The following is a 22790-nucleotide window of genomic DNA, read 5'->3' on the forward strand; positions in this document are numbered from 1 at the left end:
CTATAGAAGACAATAGATATCTAACAATATATGCATAATTAAAAAACATGCAGTAGCCCTTGCCTCCATTTTTGATACAAATCAGCAGTACAGAATTACAAAAAAAAGAATTAAAATCAGTTATTCAAGCTGAGCATAATGCATCGCTTTAAAGGCAATGAGATTTTTTCAGTCTGCCTTACTAGGAGTCGATACAACCCTATGGAAACCGCAACTGGAGAATATTTTTAAATAATATTTATGGATGAGGAAATTTGATATTGGAAGCATGTGTTTCACAGTGTTTTGAGGGACGCATATATGGACTTGCAGAAAATGTAAAGATTCAAAATAAAAAATTATATAAAAGTACATCCCAAATATTTTAGTACTAAGCTACAGATATTAAAGTATTTTTAACCTGTTCCTATACTTGAAAAATCATTCTTAAAAATATGCGTGACATTTAAATGCATCTCTCTCCAGTTATACTATGCAAAAAAACAAACTGATGTTTCCTCGTCTTTTCCTTTTGTGATTGCATATTTAACCTAAATAGAATATTTTGCTCAGGTATTTGCTTAAGCCCTACTTTGATGGTAAAAAGACAAAGGCTCTACAAATGCCTGAAGTTAACACTATGCTTTTTCTTTTCTTGCCTTTTTTTTTTTTTTTTTTTTCCCTGCAACATTACACCTGAATTGAAAATCTGGAATCACTGAAGTCAAGTGCAGCTTTGTCACTGACTTTGACAGAGCCAAAGTTTCCCAGCCACAGACCCATGTTAATGGGTCTCTCACCTGATTGCAGCTGGAATGCCCCAAGTCTGACCCTTTTGTCCCCAGCCAACATCCTCCACGTGGAGGCATCTCTCCCCCTGCTCTCTTGCTCCTTGCACCCTGCTCCACGAGAGAGCTTTCAGACAGATCTACCCCTGAACTCCCTCCCTGCAGAGATGTGGGAGAGGACGACGTCCTAAAAGATGAAGGGACAGCCAGGAATACGTCACAGTAGCCCAGCTTAAATCACCTGAACCTGGCATGAAACTCACCCCTAAACCACACTTTGGTCAGAATACCAACAAGGATCAGGCAGCTGCCTATTTGGATCTTGAAGTACAGTTGATTTTTGTAGGATAGGATTTACTCCTACAGAGGCATCGAGAGCAGAGTGCGGCAGCTGCTGTCCTGCTCACTGCGTGCAGAGCACTTCAGCCCACACCTGACACAAGCAGGAACTGAAGGATTCCAGGACATGTACATAAATTTATTCAGAACACTGATTAGTTCAGGAAAAATAGACAAACACAAAAACAAACGTTAGAGCAAGGCAGCAACCACCATCTCTGACACAGAGGGACCATGAAGGGCACACAGCACAGCCAGGAGCAAAGAACCGTAACGCACCTGAGCAGGGCACTGCTCCCCAGGTCCCGGCTCCCAGGAAGCTCCCAAGCAGCCTCCAGCAACAGAAGCAAGATGTTACAGACAAACATCATCCTATCTCTTTGGTAATTAATTTCTCCCAGGGCTTGATACGTTTCTAGCAACATATTTAACTTCAGGTTTGAAGGAAAGCGCAGCATCAGGCAGCGCAGCACACTTCAGAGCTGCTGAGCCCTGATCCGAGGTGGCTGGCTACAGACCAACAACCCCGTTACAGCTGCCTCACGTGGAACTGGAAGAGTACCAGAAGAGCAAGGTATAAAAATAATTGGGCAGGACCACTGCAACCAATTAACAGGTAAAGTAAATGTGGTAAGGAATCTGTGGAAGAAGCAGGAATCCATCACTAAAGCCATCCTGAACAGGGATGCTAAGTGAAGGCTGTACCTGTAATCTCACCCCCGGCACAGGCAGCTGCAGCGAGGTTGACTTGGATACATTCAGCAAAACTCAGGGTGAATTTTTGGGTTAGGAAGCACTGACACCTTCTGCACTCTGCTGCTACTGAGTCAGAATCCTACCAGGAATAACGTTCTGACGAGTCCCGTGCAAGAGAGGCAGTGAACCACTCTCTGTAGAAAGAGATGCATTTCACCTGTATCTTTTTCAGCTAGGTACTGTGGCTCCCATGCTGGATTAGAAAGACAGGAATCAAGTACACAGCAAACTGCTTCCCCTAACTTCTACAAACTTCACGTGTCACGTGTCGGTAACCGCATCTAGAAACTAAGGCTGGGCGCAGACCCGATTTACCACAGCAGACAGTGACGGTCTTGTATTACCAGTGCATCTTTAAGACATCTGCTCCGTGTTAATTTGCATAGCTGCCTCTGGAAACATGATCTCTGCGGCAAAAAAAAAACTAATAGATTCTATTTCATGGCCAGAGCTTTGGAAATGGAGGAAGAGAGGATTAAAAAAAAGTAAAAATACGTAATAGTTTGGGATACAGACACATCAAAATAATTAAGGCAATTCTCCACTAAGGGGAATCAAATTATTCTCATCTTTCTTGAGTACCTTTTCCCACACAAAAAACTGAACCATAGCCTCCACCAACCTCTAATAAAAAATTTAAAAAAGCACCACAAGTACACCCTTTCCCAAAGGGAGGAATAAAAGGTTTGAGAAAAATAAGAAGCTACATTTAAAACACATCCTATGCGCGTAACACCTGGACTGCTTTAGAAAAAGTTTGCATGCAATTAGACTCAGTAGTTCGCTCTAAATGAAGAGCAGACATGCATTCATATCTTTTAAGGATATATATTTTTTCTTATATGCCAATGAAAGGCATCAAAGCAACTGTCACTAGCAGCTAGCCGGCCTTATTGATAACTTAAGAGCCCCTGGCGTTGCCTTATGAAGTTTAATTTCCCAAAGCGGTCAATTAGATCCTGGTAATGTACTCATTGGTGGGTCATTGCTCTAGGATATCTGCAATGCTACTGCTTCACCTCTGTGTTTTTCCACTACATTCATGTAGACAAATTGTTAGAATTTCTTTAAAAAAAGCACACTTATTATATCTGAAAATAGCTATTTTTAGAGACTATTGGTGAAATAACCTGCAATGCAGCAAGACCCTAAATAAAAGCTGCAGGTGATGATTTACTGATGGAAAAAAAAAGAAGAAATATCATCTGCTATTACCATCCACAAAAAAACTAAGATCACATGAACAAACCCAACCTGATTCCACCAGTTCTTCTCTTCCCCAAGTCTTTGTTTGAAGTTTAATGCAATAAATGCTACCTTTGTGAATTAAACACACATTCTGTTGGAACGAACTGATGAGCCCAAACTTCCCAACGCTAAGAGAAGAGACAAACACGTAATGTTCGCTCTCATCCCTTACGTGATTACTTGGGTCTGTGCAGCCAGTTGCATGACAGTGTAAAATCTGTGTAGCAAGGAGAGAAGGAAATAAATATCCCAGGCAGATCAAAACAGTAAAAAAATAGTAACTCCAGTAGTTATTAGCAGGCCATGAAACATTTCAAAAGAAATACTCTGATTAAATAGCATTCCTTGATTTCTTATAGGACTTTTATCTGCTCCTCTGTGGAAAATTCTTGGATCCGTTTCCAAAGACGGTCATGTTGAAAAAGCCTTTCAATAGATTAAGACAGCTTTTCAACACCGTCTGACAATTTGTGCCCAACCTTGTTTTTCGCAGCTGTCTTGTCCTTATTCCTTGGTTTTTACAGCAGATGCTCAGGAAGAGTCATGTTTGTACCCTCTCCCTTCCCTCGCTGTCATCTCACTGCTGCTTTTGTTACTCAAAACCATTACTTTCAAATTCCTTCCAACCCCTTCCATCCAGCCAGTAGCTCTCACTGTCTGATGTCTGTAGGTTGGTCAGTTCAGAAAACCTTCACTTTCTTCCCTACAACTCCCCTCTTCCCCAGAACCACGATCACCACCTACACGGACACTTAAAGCCCTGAGCAAGGCACTGCTCTTTGAAACCAGCCTTGGCTTTAATCCCCACACCTGTGGCATTCTGAAATTTAGTCTTGCTTCACAACACTCAATCACAGAATCAAGATTCCAGGCTCACGCAACTGCGATTCATCTTATGTATGTGATGCTTTTTGAACACTACTCGAGCCATTCCATCCTTTTTTTTTTTTTTTTTCTAATTAAACTCTCCCCTACTTCTTGCTGTTCCTCCATCAGCTCAGCCTGATCTGTGAGACCCCTCGCAATTTTGCTTTGTCTGTCATTATCCCTTCTGCCACACGTTGCTGCTGACATTAATGCCTACCTCCAAACATATATCCCTTTCATCTCCCTCTCTCCTAAGAACCTTTATCATCTTTTCAGGCTGATGCAGTTAGCAGAAAACTCTTGCCAAAGTTGTTCATAATGGAGACTATCCCCTCAAACTCAAAATTTATGCACGTTAGTAAAGATTATGTCTTGATCCAACCTCTGTTATCAGCTGTAAGCTCTGATAGGCTTTATTTGGAAGAACCTAGCACGTTCATACTGCCACACTAAATAGTGCAAATGGTGAGTACTAAAACTGAGTAATTCTGGTGAGCTGTGAGGGATGGATGTAAGATAATTCTGGTTTCCGTTGCTAGGATAATGGCAACTTCCATCAACAATCTGCTTTTTGCTACCAAAACCCAACTCTGTCCCAAAGCCATCCATACACAATGGGTCGCCCTGCCACTCGGCAGCAACAAGATGCACTTATTTCAAAATTAAATCAATTAGACTAGAAGAAAGCTAAGGAAATAACGTCTCACGTAACATAACCATGTTCCCACCCCCACCAACACAAAACAGCCACTGATCAGACACTTCCTTCACTGACTGTCCAAATGCATCAATTTTACAAACAGGACTGCCTTACGTGCTCTGTTTCCTCTTCTAAGATTATCTATAGATGTACTAACTTACCGTAACACCCTAAGTTGAACTGTTAAAGATATTTCAAGACAGCAGGTTTCAGTTTAACATAACAGGGAAAGCCAAAAGCACTTGGCAGACAATAAAAAACAAACTTGCATATTTAAAGGCAATTACAGGGAAATACTCTATAATCACAGAATTGTATGAAATCAAGGAATAAAGGTTAACATCTTTTGGTTAATTCTATTTCAAGCTACGTGAATTAAAAGATTGAAGTCAGGAGCTGTGATGTAAAATAAGTATTTTCCATCCATAATTAACTTGCAGAACAATTGCAGTGAAAACTCAGAAAATATTAACAAGACCCCAGTTACATACAAATTATGTGGAACCTGAGTTTCTCCATTCCAGAGAAGCATAATATTCTAATAAGAACTATCCTAATCTTCACCCAGCAATAATTTCAAGATGATATTATTATTCTCATTTCCTTGAATAATATCCATACTCCAGGGCCATTTTCCTTCTCATATTCAATATCATGCATGCTTGTATCAAGATTCCTTTCTTCATATCCTGTCACAGTATCAATCACTGCCTCCTGTCCACTCAATCCACTTTTGATTTATCAGCCGCCGTCTTTCTGGACTCCATAACTCGACCCAAACCATTTTAGCAAGACATTGACAAATAGCACCCAGTATCACATCAACCTGTTCCACTTAGTAAACTAAGAAACAGTAACTGTGACATCTCTGCATAAAGTATTCCATTCTATTCCCCAGACTGATGTATATTAATGAGGAGATGGTATTTGAAATGCTTCTTCCACATCAGCATCTAATATGATCAAATTAGGAAATGGGATGATTTATTAAATTTCGTAGAGCTGAAATATTTCTTTATATCACTATATGTGTGGTTTCAGAAAGTGAGCTGTTGCTTTCAATTTTTCTACTGAGGATGTGCCTGCATTTCACAGACGAATTATTGTCTTTAAAAAGATTGCAAGAAGGCAAAATGTTATTAAGCAAATGCTCAGTAAAACAAACTAAATCGGTTTTAAAATTCCTAATTTAATGTAAATCTTGGTTGTTTTGCTGAAATTCAGTTTGTGATCTTATTAAGTCATATTTGCATTGTACTATCTTGCTGTAGGACAGCTTCAAATTTATAGCATTACTAGGAAGCCCCACTTTTTTGGCTCTAAAAAAAAATGCATCTAAAACAGTTATAATACACACAAGTTTTCTCATCTTCTAAAATAAAGTACAAAAAAGTCACTTTAGATTACCAAAAGCTCAAAATATTTTTACATGTCACTAGAAAAAGTCTAGCTTTTCAGATTAAAGCTGGATATTTCAGTATTTCATCCAAATGAAATATTTATGCTACTGAAGCATTTAAAAAATTGCTTTACAGCCACAAACATGCTTAGCACCTTGAAAAACAAACTCTCTTAATTTGATGGAGGACTGCAGGGAGAAGAGGCATTATTATGAGATGCAGAGGTTGCACTGTCTGCATGGCTTGCACCAAAACCAAACCCAGTGATTTACAGATACCACGTAAAGGATCTTAACTTCCACCATGAAACTAGTTTTCTAGTGTCAGTCCCATTTGCATCTGAAAACTCACAGTTGCTCAAGTCCTACAGGCCATACTTGGAAAGTACAACAGTAACAGCACAAACAAGAGCAGCGTAGAGATCTTCACTCTACTGCTGAACACTTCAGTGGGTGACATGCTTTTTACTACACTAACAGAAGATGGATGAGCCACTTCTAATCATTTTATTAGCTACTTTACATATGTTTTCTTCAGTACTTACCTTTTAAAGTTACATATGAAAATAAGCTGCCCCACCCTAAGCAAAAAAAAATTTGATGAATGACAGGTGCCAAATTCATATAAAATCCACAATCACTTCATCACAATGCTGCGTACAGTTCCCAAGGCAAATACTGTCTCTTCACCTTTAACAGCTTTGGATGGGTTTTTCTTGCCTGATTTCTTTATTAACCCAATTAAATTTTGGGTATCCACAATAACCAACAGCAAGGGCTTCCACATCTCAATTACGGGATATGTAAGAACCAACAGACTTCCTTCACTCGATGCTTGCCCTGGGTCTTACATTGCAGCAGACAGGAAACACTCATTTCTTAATCATCTTTCCACATCATTCATTTTTTATACCCCTCCATCATATTCCCTCTGTCCCCCACAATCTCTTTTACAGCCTGAGGAATCGTAAGGTACTCAGTCAGGCCCCTTCAGAGAGCTGTTCATACCTTCAGTCAAATGCACAAGACAGATTTTGAGTTAGGAAGGAAAGGAAGCATTCAGCGCTGCTGCAACAGCCTCCATGCTAACAAGCAGGGAGAACACAGGCCTCCAGCAGCAGCTTTCTGCAACTCATTTACCTCTTCTCCAGAAGCAAGATTAAGCGTGGCTTCACAGCGTAACATCACAACAGAGAGCAGACGTGAAAAAAAATAACAATAAAGGACTTGGTGTGACCCTTTGCTTTTAGTTTTATGATTTTAACATCCTCAAAGAGTCTTCTTTTATAATTTAGGATGTTATTTATGAATATCTTCCCTAAAGATCCACGTCTGTGAATTGCAATATAAACTGACCTGCAACTGTATTTCATAGCTGTAGCACTGAAAAGCCAGTGTATTTTATATAGAAAATATTTGTGCACAGTATTCCCCGGCACAAAATTAAAAACCTGGCTGCAATTTATTTAAAGTTTTTTAGCTGCATAATTTCCATACATTGTGGTGACAACCAACATCAGTAAACCGTCTGGCAAACACGACCATTAGTATATTAGACTATGTCTAACAATGCAATTAGCAGTTATTACAATAAAGGAGCTTTAAAAAAAAAAAGGTTATCATAGTTCCTCACACTGAGTATCTGACAGACTGAAAAACACCTTCATTGTCACCTTAACATTTTAATGTTTCGTTGTTTTAAAAACTGAATTGTTATAAAAACAGTGGATATTTACAGTATTTCTACACAGAGCTCAGTAGCTTAGCTAGAGCCCACAGCTCAGATGAAAAGTACACGCAAGGAGAAATCAGTCCATTTAAATAACCAAATTGCTACTACAAAAGCACTGTAGCGCTAAGTGTCCAGGCAACTATTATAATGAACAGCTGTGAATAAGTCATGACAGAATACAAATAGGAGAAAGTGAAACACTCACGTCCTTCAACAACAGTTTTTCCAATAATGTTTAGAAGGAACAGCTCGACTGATTTGACATAGGAAAATAACGTTTTACTAAATTCTCGGTATAGGCAGACGAAATTACCTACCTGACGATGAGTAAGGTAACCTCTGCATCAGTAAACAGATGCAAAGAAAGCAAGCTTTGATCTGCCTGATATACTAAATAATGAACTTAAATTCCATAGGAAATGCTAACAGTATTTCTGATATCCAAGAATAAACTTTATTTAAAGTTATTGAGAAAAATACACAAAAAAAACGAGCTTCTGTTAATCACAGAAGTATGAAACAGTTTTTAATAATACAATTCGCAACAGACTATGATTTAAATTATGCTTATTATTGAAAATATTAATTTGTCAAAATTCAATTCATCAAGATTTTCACCACCACTTATCTTTAAATACTAAGTAAATTTGCATAATTATAAACAGGTATCAATTTCAAGAGAAATACAGATGAGAAAATAACAGTTCAGTGTCATCTTCACTGAGCCAGTATTTTGCACTGAAGTTACAGAAATAAGTAATCAAAAAGACAAAATCCACGCAAAGTCTTCAGATGATTACAGTTAAATCAAAATAAGGTGGCTTTATTAATTATTTTTTTTTTGCACTTGCTCAAATGCAAAGTATATAACTTACTGTCAAATCCAACTGTTCTACCAGCTTAAATTAAAGACATAGTACATCAAAAGAGATTTCAACACAGAGATTTCAAATTAGGAAGAGTTTCAAGTGGCACGTCAATTAGACCACTTGCAACCATTTTTTCTAGTATATTCACACATTTGGTAAGTACGTGGAGTTTTTAAGTAAATGTTTTACGGTAGAAATAACAGTAATTCCTTCGCCCAGAAAAGCATCTTACCTTCTTGTTCTACTTTTTGATCTCGATCTTTGAGACCTGTAAGATTTGCCTCTGCCTCTTGATCGGCTACGACTGCGTTTTCTTCTAGAACCATACGAAGAGCTACTGCTTGATCTGTGTCTGCGTCTAAAACAAAACCATGCTGTTAGTACACTAGTGCTTCTTAAAAAAACAAGTATATGCAAAACCATTTCTTGTATTACAAGATGTCTTAAAAGCCTCAACAAATACCACCACTGCAGCTTCATAAGTAATTCACGCGTACCTGGGCAATGCCTGTCTTAAAGAGCTTACATTCGAAAATACATATCCCAGGACAGAAAGAGGGCAGAAGGAGAAACAGAAGTTAACTGATATGCCTAAAATCATACAACACTTGAAGGGCTAAGCCAGGAACACAACCCAGGTCTCAATGCATTTTAGTCCCATGACCAGCATGTTGGAACTCATTGACTCTTTGCCAAATCTAAGGTTAAAAAAACATTTAGACTTACATTCTCAGCAGAATTTACACAAAAATACATTGTATGAGATTGCTTTTCAATGGAAGGAACTATAATTCCACCGCTAAAAATGAAATTCAAAATGTCAGCTTCTGCACTGCTACTCTACACGATTATTTCCAGCCATTCTATCTGTACACATAAAAAGCAAACACACAAAATGTATGTTAAATTATGTACACCTAAAAATATTTTGCATATTTTTCTATATAAACAAGTTCTCAATTTTCATAAGATGCAATCTTTGCCCTGCTCTGTTATAGACAGACCTTTCCCTCACCTCTTCTTAGAGCTATTAGTAATCAAATAATCAGCGTTAATTTATTCTAATTGAATTTATTTCAATTCAAGTTTTCTCTCAAGTTCCACCAGGAGTCAGAATGCTATCTTCTCTCCCTGCCCTCAACCTCCCTGTTTCATTTACTCAAATTAAGTTATTATATATATAGGAGAAAGGTGAAAGAATACATGATAAATGCCTAAATTAAACCAACTAATCCCCAAACTGCAGGAGGGATTCCTTCTTAACCTTCTGTAAAATCTCCTCTCCACTCCCTCACAGCGGACTAGGTAACAACTACAACCCTTACAAGAACCTACATATTTCTGGGCTTTGTGATTCTTAAGTAGCATTAAAAAATAACACTATATTCCTGTAATTCAGGGTCTGGTCAGCGTGATATTATCTTCCGTAAGGAAAAGGGTGTATTACATACAACAAGTGCTGCAGTCAAGTGCACTGGTAAGGATTTTGAGGTTAACTAGGTCTTGATCTGAAAAAGGAATGCTAAATGCTAGTGTTCCTGCTAAACAAAGATGAGGAAAAGTCATCTCGGAGACTGCTGGTTTATATTCTTAAGGGTCAGGGATAAATCCAGCAGGACACCAGCGTGTTACAGTGACATCACTGCCAGGAGCAAATGTCCTAAACTGAGGGCAAAGCAGAGGTGCCAGCCAGATCCTAAAAGCAGACACTTTCGTCTTTTCTGGATTCAATTTAAGTCAACTGGTCTTCGTCCAGACTCTAATCTCCCTTCAAGCTCTGTTTTTATCTGCGAGATAGCCATGCCTGCACTGGACTAAAGAGATTCATAAAGCTGCATGTCATCAGCATATTGTTGGCATCGGAGCCCATGTCATCTCGCTGTGTCCCCTAAGGGCTGTATGTAGATGCTAAGCAGGAACAGAAGAAAGCAGGGATGGAAATGAACAAACAAGAACCCCCCCAGAAGCAGCCAACTCACTGAAACACTTCTACCAGCTACAGAAAGGCTGCCCAGGAGCAGCTCCTAAGATATTTCCAGTGCAGCTAGACAAGATGAGTATCTTCCAGCTCCACCTATTCATGAATTGGCCACCACCTGCCCAGTTTGACTCCAGGCTCACCTTAAGCCAGAGAGAGACAAACTGGCTATCTAAAAAGATCAGGTGCTAAAAGGGGCCTCTGTGAGGAAGGAAACAAGGTGTCGAGAAAAATTTGGTAGATACAGCCACACAATCTGTGTTCTCAACACCTGGCTGACTATTCTGGACCCTAAAAAAAAAAATACTGATGGTGAAAACTAGATTTTACAGCAAAGTTACACACCCACTGTAAAATTACCATAACAATTCCCATTGAGGAAGTCTGCCTTGCTGTCTGGGAAGCCCTCCTTGGCTTTGGCAACAGAAAACAATTAACACAGAATAGTCTGTAACTTGTAAATGGAATTACTTTCCAAACTGACATTAACGTATGAGCCATTATCTTCCCAAAAAGAGATTCCAAATTCATTAGAAGGAGAAGAAAGGAAGAATTTGGTTTGTTTATTTTGTGTTTTTAAAATAAGAAATTTACCTTTGGATATGCATATATATGGTGTTTGTGTTTTTTGTTGTTTTTTTTGCTTTGGGCTTTGTTGTTGGTTTTTTTGTTTGTGTTTTAATGCAAGTGGAAGTAGTGCCACCTCTGCCGAGGCTCTGAGCAAACTTTGCTATACAATTCTAAACTAGAATTGACCACACATGGGATTCAAACACTTCGAGCTTTGCACCATAATATGAAAGAGCTCGATTTGTAAACAACTGCAACAGCCAGTAAATTACTGCAAACGCACCTTTTGTCATAAGAATGTGAGCGAGACTGGAGATCCCGAGACCGCGACCTTGACCTCGATTTCCTTCCAGATTTTTTACGGCTGTACGTTCTGCTGTCTGAGGAGCTACTTGAAGATGAACGCCTGCGGTGTTTCTTTTTCCTTCTGCTTCTGTTCTCTTCTTCCGTGTCCGAGGAGCGACGTCCCATTTTTAAACTAAGTAAAAATAAGAATCCTAAACTGTAAGAACATCTTGTGTCTGTGTTACATTTCTATATGTATGTATATATATATATATAAAAAAATGTGTGTGCTTGTATAAATACACATATGGTTACACCATTTTAAAAGATACCATGTGAATAGAAAATTGTTTCTATGTAAAAATTAAATCAAGATTTAAATAGAATGTCAACAAAGTCACATTAGCAACTAACTTAGAACTTATTTGCTGACAGTGTGAATTTACTGTAGCATTTAAAAGTTTAAAGCATGTTTGCTTTAAACTTTTACAAAAAATATTTTACAATCATGTAGACAGATAAATACACTAATAAAATCTTTTTTTGTGTGTGTTCATAACATATTTCATCTTGGCTTTTGTTTACATTTTTCAATTAGATACTTTTAAAGAAATGTAGGGAGTAATTTACAAAGTTATTTCTTACAGGATATTTCATATTAAACATACTGAAGATGTTGCACTGCTGACTGCACACAATCTTAATTTACAGTTACAGATGAAGATCCATACTTGCACAATCAATAAACTGCAACCTATTTCAGTCACTGACGCAACTCACGGCATGTTTTTAGACGGTGCAATTAAAATAATGTATGGTTTCGTTCTGCTTGTCATAATTAAAACAAGCATTGAGAAAACATTTTCTAGAATGTTATCTTTAAATTAATTTACACTGGAGTTTGGTTGGTTTTGGGTTTCAGTTTAAAACCACTCAATTTCAGATCCCTTTATGCCAAAAACCAGAGCTACAAATACCAGACTTCAGAAAGGTCTTGATTGTCCAAATAAGTACATTGGCAAAGTCTACAGACTTTGATAACAAACCAAAAAAAGGGGGGGAGGTGCTGTCACCCATTTAATTGCTGCAAAGACTGTCATCCTTGTTTGTAACTCCTAAGCAATCGGTTGCATTGCTTTATGATCAGAGAAATGCTGCATTTCTTGACTTTTCAGGCTGCAAAGAGCAAGAAATGCTTTAAAACTTCTCCTGTCCCAGAATACCTGCCCTATTTTAGGCCAAGGCTTCAAGACCCCCCTCCACACACCCTACCTAAGGGCGGCTGGTAGCAGGCCTCCTCCCCACCCAAACACTGGGTTTGTCCCTGGCCACTTCTGTACGAGGAAAATGGGAACTCACAATTCTTTAAGGTTTATATCGATGGCTAAGTCACAGGTATATTTTGCCTCAATATCATCTGTTTTTAACCAACACTGAAATATTACAGCTCCTCATACTCTGGCACCCACAGGTTGAACTTGTTCCTTTTCTGCATGCCAACTTTTGCCCTTTCTCGCACCTTTTACCACCTAGGCAGCAGGCCCTAATCTCCAGGGCAGAAACTGAAAAGAGAACAAAAGAAATTCACTAGTAAGTGTATTTACACTCAAATACACAGAAACTATGCCAGAGAGGAGGAGCTAGCCTGGAGGTGAAGCCCAAATCCCCTGGCCATGCCAGAGCTCACCCCAGTGACACCACAGCCCAGGTGACAAAGCCCCAGCCCCAGGGACACCCTCCTGACATCAGCTGCCACCACAGCTCCCATGCTTTATCATCCAACAACTGCTCACCACAAAATACGAGGTGGTCCCTTACGTATCTGGGTCCTTTTGGACGTCCATAGGAATTTACTTACTGCCACAATCAAAGCAGCAGCAACATGAAGCTCGTTCCCAGCCAGCCAAAACTCGGTGGGTCTGGCACCACTTCACGCGGCCGGCAGTGCCGCCAACTGAGCCATCGCCAAGCTTTGCCACCGCAAACTCCTCCGAATATTCCCTTCACTCCTCCATAGCCCCAGTTTTCAGCACTTTGCGAGCTGAAGGAGCAGCTCTAATCTAAGCAGAGCAGTTTTGAAATATTCAACTTGAAACGGGAAGTCTCCGTGCACCTGAACGGCAGGAATTTCGGATGAACTGCTTTGCAAGAGCTCTCCTTTTTAAGTAAAGTTATTTTTACCATATTACTGAAGTTATCCCTCATAGCCCTTGAAGGAGATAGAGGCAGTATTTTACAGACTATTTTATGTCACTTAAGGAAATATGACTTTAATTCGCAGTTCTGTAGAGGAATGCCAATTTATATCAAGACACTACCTCGAGCAGTTATTTCTTTCCCCCCACACACTCATAGTAAAAGACTTAAAGCTCCCAGGTACTAACAGTTATTGTACAGTAAAATAAAGCTCTTCAAATATGTACTGATAGAGCCGTCTTCAAATGAAGATGAACCTGAATCTCAAACTCGAAATAAGCAGAAACTGCTCAGGAAGATGAAACTCCAGCGCGGAGATCTTAAGCTAAAAGCTCACGGCCCCAGCTCGTGACAGCAAGATTAATGGGAGAGCCCAGGGAAACACAGAGCACAAAAGGCATTTCTGCCACGACATTCGCCGCTTGACGCGGGTATCATTATGAGCCAGAACATTACACTTCACCGCGTATATTGTCTGCTGTTTAACTTCCTCTTTTTACCATCAGCTTTCCCCCCGTTTGGCAGATCACTGCATTAAGCGGCATTCCGAGCTAGTGAAACGTGGCGTGTAAATCTCAATTTCGTGTCTTCAGGACCAAAGACAAGTTACATGCCACGGCCCTCCTCTGTTGGAGGACAAGCCCTGCTGCAACCCGTGGAATCCCTCTGCTTTACACACACATGAGCCTCGGGAGCTCCAAGAAGCACCAGATGTAGACGAGCTGCAGGACAGGGGCACGCGGGTGACCGATGCTCTGCAAGTCCTTGAGTTTCCACTAGGAAAGAAGCTGCCAGAAGCAGACCTGATCCTGGAACAATTCACGCACTCTCTTTCACCGGTGTCTTCGGATCGTCCCCTCAGCACATCGCACGCATCTTCCTGTGAGGACACCTCGTAAAAACATAGCACTTGAAAGCAGCCTGTTATTAAGACCTGTATCAGAAAGTCAGATCAGAGAGGCACAGTCTCCTCACCACAACATCAGTGAGGCTCGTACTTTCCTGCCACTCTGCTGAACTTCTCAATGGGATGCTCACAGTCACACCTGGTAAATCTCATGTCCCTGCTCTGGAGCAAAGGCTGTTACAGCACCTACAGACAGGTCTCTGGGCCTATTTGTAATACTTTAATTTTGTTTAAGTCTTCTTTCTTAAAACTGATGCTGCAGCACTCTGGTTGATATGAGAGCAAAGCACATGTGCTCATCCACACCTGTGCCAAGAGAAACACCACCATCACGAACCTGAAACCAACTACCTACATTGGGTAAAACTACAAACAGTGCTATCAAGCTCACTGCAAACAGCTAGCTAACCTCCTGCCCTGCACACAAAAACCTAGAGCAGACGTTAGGTACTAAGAAGCTTCATTTAGGGCCAACTTGCAGTAAACGCCAACCAGCGGCACTATTTAGGGGGTGTCTCTACCAAGATGTGCATGCCCACCTTGAGGAGAGAATGGAGAAGTTGGCAGGAGATATCACTTGATGAGCTCCAGCCAGGAAATGATGCTAACTGAAGTTATTGAGAAAGTTATTGAGCAACAGGCTCACTGCGTAGGATTCAGTGTTACCAACAGCAGTGGTGTTTGCAGGAAGAGGGAGACTGAAGAAGAGGGGGGCAGTCCCTCTCAGCCAGCCTTTGTGTGCGTATAGATGAGAGCACCTTTGTATCTACCTCTCAATCCCGTAGTTATGTGGAAACTCTCCCAAACAATTCAGAAAAAACACTCTCAAGTGGAGGAAGAGGTTTGATTAGAAAAGGCAATGTGGTGATTTGTTCTTATAAGGGAAGCATCTGTTTTTAAATACTCATCCAGCGGTGTTTCTTTCCATGAGAAGAACTTCCAGATCGCTAAGGAGAACCATCCAAAGGGCATCCACAAAGCCTCCTGCCAGAGCCGGCCACCTCGGAGGGAAATCTCAAGACGGGAGAGCCCCAGGAGCTGAGCTGCTCCTTGCAGCGCCTCCCTGGCGGCAAGAACCCAGGAACACCAAGCGAGCCACGACTGTCTCCTGGTTAAACACAGGCTATCCTGTTTGAGTATTTTTTCAGAGTATTATGGTATTGTGAAAAAAAATCATTAATTCTGAGCTTCCTAATTGCTCACCTATGGCTTTGAACTGAGGCAATTTGTGATAACTGCGTTCCTACGTCCAACTTTGAACCCTGAAAGTTAAACGGGGGGGCAGGGACAAGGCTCGAGGTGCCCGCAGCCACCCCAGGAACAGCCCCGAGGCCCCAGAGCCCAGCGCCCCCCGGAGCCGCCCCCCTCAGGGCTCCCCTCACGGCGGGGCCCCCCCCGGGCCCTCCCTCTCCATAGCAACGCGCCCGGGCCCTGAGGCCGGGCCCCCCTCACCCAGGCGCTGCGGGCCGGGACGCGGCGGGGCCGGGGCAGCCCCACCCGGCTCGGAGCCGGGCTCGGAGCCGCTCCCCGGTCCCGGAGCCGCTCCCGGTGCCGGTCCCGGTTCCCCCCCCCTCGGTCCCGGCCTTACCGGAGCGGCGGCGGGCGGCGGTTTGAGCTCAGCGCCTCGCAGGGCGCCGGGCAGGCAGCGGCAGCGCAGCGCCGAGCGCATCGAGCCCGCCAGGCAGCGCCGCCGAGCGCCGAGCACGCGATGCGCCGGGCACCGGGGGTGGGTTTGGAAATTGGGGGGGGGGTTAAAAAGGGGGGGGGGATGGGGGTGAGAAGGGGGCGCTGGGGGTACCCCGGGGCCGGGAGCGGGGTGGGGGGGGGCTGCACTGCTTGTCACAACAAGAGGGGTCATGGGGGCTGCCCCGTCGTGGGCTTGAGGCACCCGGAGAGGCTGGGGAGGGGGGGGGTCGGTGCCACGGTGCCCCCCGTTTTTAGGGGCTGTGGGGTTTGAGGGGGCTTCGTGGGCTGCAGGGGGGCCGGGGGCAGAGCCAGCAGCGGGGGAAGCCCCACGACCTGCCCGCATCCAGCCCCCACGCAACGAATTCGCCCCCCCCCACGGAGCGCCGCGGGGCCGGGGCAGCGCTGGGGGCACGGCGGGGGCTCGGCCGCGATGCCCGGGGCTCGGCAGCACGGGGGGAGCCGCCGCCGGCCCGGCCCCGTTGGCAGCGGGGAGAGCTCGCCCCCGGGCCGCCCGCCCCCCGTTGTGTGGCCCCGGGGCGCTGGGAGCGGGGTCCGAGCGCGATCGGGGCCCGCAAAGGTGGGGAGGGGGCGCTGGGGTTGGGGTGGGGGGCGCCGCGTCCTGCCCCGGCCCCGCCGTGTGAGCCCCGCGGGGGTTCAGCCGGGGAATCGGTGCCCGGGAGGGAGTTACAGAGCCGGGAATGGTTTATTGGGGTGGCAGAGAAGGTGCGAAACGAGGCGGCTGCTGTCAACCCAAGTACGGCCCTAACGGGATCTGGGCGACAAAAGGGGAAAAAAAAAAAAAAAAAAAAAAAAAAAAAAAAAACAATGTTAGCGGCAAACGGCGGAATTCGCCCCAAGCTGCTGCCTCCGTTCGCCGGATGAGAAAACGTCCGTGAGCCGCCCGTGCCCGTGCCCGGCCCCGGCAGCCGGCCCCTCGGCGCTGCGCTGGATCCGGGCGCCCACGGAGCCAACTTTGCCGGTTCCCCCGGTGCCGGGCTCGGCCGGGGGCGCTGCGGGGGTCCCGGCCCCTTCCCGGCCCCTGCTCCCCGCGGAGCCCCGCAGCGGGTGCGGGTGCGGAGCCTGCGCGCCCCCCGCCGCCTCCCTCCGTGGCCACTCCCCTGCAGCTCCGGCCCCTCTCTCCGCGCAGCGCTCGCCCGGGACCTCGCGGCGGGCCCGCGCTTAATTAAATTAATTAGGGCGCTGAGCGCGGCGGGCGGGCGGGCCGGCGGCGCCCTGGCCGCAGTGCCCCGCGGCGGGCGGGCGGGCGGCGCGGCCGGGCGGCGGAGAAGGGCTGCATTCAGAGCTCCGAGGGGAGGTAATTCGCCGGGAACAAGGGGCAGGCGTTGCAAAGTATAAATAGTGCCACTTCAATCGCCGCGTCGCTATCAGACCCCGAGAGCTGGCGCGGAGAGCCGCCCCGGCCCTGCACGTCGGGCGGCGCGGCACGGCTCGGCACGGCACGGCACGGCTCGGATAGCAGCGGCACGGCTCGGCACGGCACGGCTCGGCACGGCGCGGCACTGCTGGGCTCGGCACGGCTCGGCACGGCCGGGGGCGCCGCCGCCACCCCGCCCCGTGGATGCCCGCCCGGGGGGGCGGCACGGCGAGCCGGGGCAGCGCGCCCCTGAGCCGCGGCCATGGAGGAGCTGACGGCGTTCGTCTCCAAGTCGTTTGACCCCAAGGCGAAGGAGAAGAAGGAGCTCATCACCTACCGCGAGGTGCTGGAGAGCGGCCCCCTGCGCGGCGCCGCCGGCCCCCGGGAGCCCGGCGGCCCCGCGGCGGAGCCGGGCCGGGACGAGGCGGGCAGCCCCGCGGGGCGGGCGGGCGGCGGGCGGACCCCGCCGCGGGACCCCGACGCCGCCACCGCCGCCGCCGAGAGAGCCGCCGAGGCGGCCACCCCCAAGCTCAGCGACGGTAACGGCGGCACCGCGGGCGCCCCTTCCTCCGCGGCCCTCCGCCCTTCCTTCCCTCCCCTGCCCGCCTTCCCCCTTCCCCCGTCGGGGCGCTGCCCGTGCCCCCGGCCGAAGCGGCGGCCGCGGCGGCCCCGGTCTCCGGTAGGCGTCCGCCGCTCCCCGCGGCTCCCCCGAATCGCGGCCAGCCCAGAAGTTTGCGTTCAGATCTTGCGGCGAGCCTTGAACTCGCGCACCGCCCGACCCGCTCCTCCGGGGCGCACGGAACGAAAGCCGGGCCCCGGAGGCTGCCCCGTCCCCCCCGCGGGTACCGGCGGTGCGGGGCTGTGCGGGGCCGGGGGCTCCCCGCTTCGGTGCCCCCTCGCTTCCACCCCGCTGCCGGTGCCCCGGGTGCGGCGGGGAGGCAGCGGCCGTCCGAGCCCGTCCGCGGCGCTGCGCGGGGCCCCCGCCGTGCGCTGCCGCCCTTTTGTTCGTTTTTTTTTTTGTTTTGTTCCGAGCGCCGGGATGCCGGGAGCATCTCCGGAAACGGCTCGGCGACAAATTTCTGCTAACGAACCCGGTGAACCGGGAGCCGCGGCCGGCCTGGGGTCGGCGGCAGCCCCGCGGCGCGCAGGAGCCGCGCAAACCCCGCGCAGGGAGCCCCGCGCACGGAGCCGCCGGTGCCGGGGACCGGCCCGGGGTTCGCAGCCACCGGCACCGGACCCACAGCCCCGAAACCCTCCGGAGCCCCCCGCGGGGAGCCTTTCTCGCCCTCTCGGGGCGCGGAGGGGCCGCGGGGCGCAGCCGCGACCTGTTGCTGCGCTTCCCCCCGGGCGGGCGGCGCCGCGGCCGGGCTGCGGGAGGAGGCGAGCGGAGCGCGGAGCCCCGAGCCCGGAGCCCGGAGCCGAGCGGCCGGGCCCGGTACGGCAGCGGCCGAGGAGGGCCTAGCACGGCCCCGGAGCTCAGGCCCGGCTCCCGGCTCGGCTCCGGGCCCGGCAGGAGGCCGGCTGCGGGCTGACCGCTCGTGTCGTGCCCAGTCTCCCCAGAGCTGAAGGAGCGCAAGGAGGATGCGAAAGCGATGGAAGACGAAGGGCAGACGAAAATCAAGCAGCGGCGGAGCCGGACCAATTTCACCCTGGAGCAGCTGAACGAGCTGGAAAGGCTTTTCGACGAGACCCACTACCCGGACGCCTTCATGCGGGAGGAGCTGAGCCAGCGGCTGGGGCTGTCCGAGGCCAGGGTGCAGGTAGCTCCGTGCGGGGCCGGGGGGGCTCGGGGCCGCGCCGCGGGGACCCCCGGGCTCAGGGGGGGGCTCCGCACCCAGCTCCGCACCCGCTCGGGGTCCCCCGGGCTGCGCTGCGCTGCGCTCCCCGCTAGCGAGGGCGAGCTGCGGCTGTTAAGTTTATCGGGGCAGCGGCCGGAGAGTGAATTAGGAAGCGCAGAGTGCGGGCATTTTTATTGTCCGGCTCTCGTCGCAGTTCCTAAAGCGCCGGGGAAGCAGCGGGGCCGCGCACGGGCTGGCTTTGTTCGGCTTGCTGCCGGGCAGGGGTCGGGAGCCGCGGCTCCCGGGGGCTGCAGCTGCGAGCCCAGCCCCGGGCTGCCCCCGGAGCGCTCAAAAATCCGCTCCTGGGCTCGCTCCTGCGACTGCTCTGGGCTGGAAGAAAGAGCAAGGCTCGGGCTTCGCCCGGCCGGGGAGGAAGGTAACTTCTGAAATTAGAACAAATGTAAGTGCTCCGGTGTATTTCCGTTCTAATAATAAAAGAAGAGAAAATGATGGTCATTATTTGTTCGAACACATGGAGTAGTTTTAGGCCCCTAACATCTGCAGCTGCTAGAAAGTCCTGCTGTAACAGATACTCCCCCTCAATCTTTGTGCTTGTAGGCCACCATCTGCACCAAACTATGCGCGCGATCCTTGTGGGGTTTCCCTGCATCTCGCAGTGGGGTAAGGCCAGAAACAGAGCGGTCCCGTTGTACCGAAAAAGTAATAACGAGCAGCTTTTGTCACCGCAGCCTGACAAAAAGGAGCCTTCTTTTCCGCTCTGCCCCTCTCCCCTCGTTGCGTTTTGTTTTGTTTTGTTTTTTTTTCCCTTTCCGGCCGAGGCAGCCACCTATTTATGCCGAACAAATCCGCACAAAACCCAAGCCGGAGCCGCTCGGCTCCGGCCCCGCGGGGAGCCCCGGGCGGGGGGCGGCTCCGGGGGCTGCTCCCCGCTGCCGTCGGGTCCCTCGGGAGCAGGCAGCGGGGTGCTGGTGCTGGTGCTGGGCTCCGCGGCTGCACCCTTCGGAAATCGCCGCGTTTGTTTCCACGGGAGGCTGCGGGCGAGCAGATTTTCCCTGGCTGGAGCAAATGACAGGGCAGGGGAAATTCGCATTTATATTTGTCTCTTCGAGCGAGACCTCAAAAAAAAAGGATGTATATATATATATGTTTGTTTGTTTCTTTTTTTTTTTTTTTTTTAATTTTATTTTTGTTCTGGCCGCGGGGAAAGGCTCGGTTGGCGGCTGTGGCTCGGAGAGGCAGCGCGCCGGGCTGCCTGCGCCCAGCAGCGGCTGCAGCCGCTGCCCTGCCCGCTCCGAGCGAGCACAACTTCGGGCTGGAAATGTGGCTCCACGATTTCATCCCCGGTGTTTAAACGTGTGTTCGGGGCTAACGCGCAGCCTTTTCTCTGGGAGCAAATTAGATTATCATGATAATGAGACGATTATTCCGCTCCTGCGCTACACTCCGGTGCGCAGAGGAACGGAGAAATTCCAAACTTCTTTGTAGCGAAGCTTTTATGGCAGTAATTAGCACCAGCACCCCCCCAAAAAAAAGGGAGTCGTTAAACACCTCGGTTTTAGCTTTTCTTGAAGGTGAAGCTAATTGATATCACAGGCTATTAATGAGCGCCTTCTTGCAGGTCTGACGGTGCGAGTGCCTAAACCCGGTACCGCGAGCTGGGGTTAGATATGGGGGGGCGACTTGGGTCCTGCTGCCCTGATGCGGAAAGGCGAGAGCAGGGCTGAGAAAACCCTTTATGGACGAGGACCCCCCTGCCCCGCGTGTCCCGTTAGGGTGTCCCCCCCCGCCGGGCTCCCCTTTGTCTCCGCGGTGCTTTCGGTGCTGATTTTTGGGGCGATTTCTCTCGCTCCCGCGGCGCGGCGTGACGCCGGCCCCCTTGTCCCCGCAGGTCTGGTTCCAGAACAGGCGAGCCAAATGCCGAAAGCAAGAAAACCAGCTCCACAAAGGTAGGGGGGGCCGGGGGGGGGGCCGGCAGCGAGCCGCGGGTGGGTGGGCCACGCGTGGGGGCGGCAGCGCTGACCGCCTGCCCTCGCCCCGCAGGGGTGCTGATCGGCGCCGCCAGCCAGTTCGAAGCCTGCCGGGTGGCCCCGTACGTGAACGTGGGCGCGCTGAGGATGCCCTTCCAGCAGGCAAGGGGGCGCGGGGGCGCGCGTGGGGATGGGGATGGGGTCGGGGATGGGGTCAGGGATGGGGTCGTGGTCAGGGATGGGGATGGAGATGGAGATAGAGATGGAGATGGGGATGGGGATGAGGATGAGGATAGGGATGGAGATGGGGATGGGGATGGGGATGGGAATGGAGATGGAGATGGGGATGGGGATGATGATGGGATGGAGTCAGGGATGGGGATGAGGACGGAGATAGGGAAGGGGTCAGGGATGGAGACGAAGATGGGGATGGGGCCGGGGTCAGGGATGGAGTTGGAGATGGGGATGGGGAGGAGGATGGGGATGGGATTGGGGCTGGGGACGGCCCCGGGGCTGGGGTCTCCGCTGCCACGGGCGCCCGTGTCCCCGCAGGTTCAGGCGCAGCTGCAGCTGGACAGCGCCGTGGCCCACGCCCACCACCACCTCCACCCGCACCTGGCCCACGCGCCCTATATGATGTTCCCCGCGCCCCCCTTCGGGCTGCCGCTGGCCACGCTGGCCGAGTCCGCCTCCGCCGCCTCCGTGGTGGCCGCCGCCGCCGCCGCCAAGACCACCAGCAAGAACTCGAGCATCGCCGACCTCCGGCTGAAGGCCAAGAAGCACGCCGCAGCCCTGGGGCTGTGACCGGGGGGCAGAGCTCGAAGCCAAACGGCGAGGAGAAGGGGGAGAGGAGAGACTGACGGGAGATATAATGCTTATTTAAAGAGTTAGACGAACTAGACGCGCAGCTGGGAAGTTCACAGGTTTTGAAACTGACCCTTTGTCTGCGAAGTTCACTTTAATACGAGAAATTTGATAAGAGAGGCGGGCCTCCTTTCACGTTGCATCAGATACTTGAGTTTAACAACCACGTCGGGAATAGCGACAAAAAGAAGAGAGAACGACGACGAAGAAGAAAGAAAGAAAGAAAAAAAAAAAAAAAAAAAAAAAAAAATAAATAAATAAAACGGAAGAGAGACAGAGACAATGATTTCTCTGCGAATTTTTAATGGGAAACTGTCCGGGATACTTCCTCCAGCAGCATTCCGGGTTGCATGTATTTGTATTTCATTGATGGAGTCCTTTGATTCACTTGCACTTCACCCTCATCTTTAGTAGAAAAAACAAAACAAACAAACGTGGCTGGGTTCTTTCGCTTTTAATCTTGGAGGGAAGCAGAAAGAGAGGGAG

The 22790-nt window shown here is 48.5% G+C and overlaps 2 protein-coding genes across 2 annotated transcripts in view; one reads left to right on the forward strand and one right to left on the reverse strand.

Moving 5' to 3' along the window:
• Window positions 1–16254, reverse strand: part of RSRC1 (arginine and serine rich coiled-coil 1) — a 140215-nt gene extending 123961 nt beyond the window's left edge. Inside the window, exons 1-3 of the mRNA XM_032193104.1 lie at window positions 16202–16254; window positions 11509–11703; window positions 8910–9035 (exon numbers count right to left, since the gene is read on the reverse strand). Coding sequence (XP_032048995.1) covers window positions 8910–9035; window positions 11509–11696 — 314 coding nt within the window. The 5' untranslated portion in view covers window positions 11697–11703; window positions 16202–16254. The remainder of the gene's footprint in view (window positions 1–8909; window positions 9036–11508; window positions 11704–16201) is intronic.
• A 1652-nt stretch (window positions 16255–17906) lies between these two features.
• Window positions 17907–22251, forward strand: SHOX2 (short stature homeobox 2). Its single transcript, XM_032193105.1, has 5 exons — window positions 17907–18213; window positions 19226–19434; window positions 21362–21419; window positions 21514–21602; window positions 21993–22251. The coding sequence occupies exons 1-5, from the start codon at window positions 17937–17939 to the stop codon at window positions 22242–22244; spliced, it is 885 nt and encodes a 294-aa protein (XP_032048996.1). The 5' UTR covers window positions 17907–17936; the 3' UTR covers window positions 22245–22251.
• The last annotated feature ends 539 nt before the right edge of the window (window positions 22252–22790 follow it).

This window comes from Aythya fuligula, chromosome 9 (assembly GCF_009819795.1).
Source record: "Aythya fuligula isolate bAytFul2 chromosome 9, bAytFul2.pri, whole genome shotgun sequence".
Classification (NCBI taxonomy): domain Eukaryota; kingdom Metazoa; phylum Chordata; class Aves; order Anseriformes; family Anatidae; genus Aythya; species Aythya fuligula.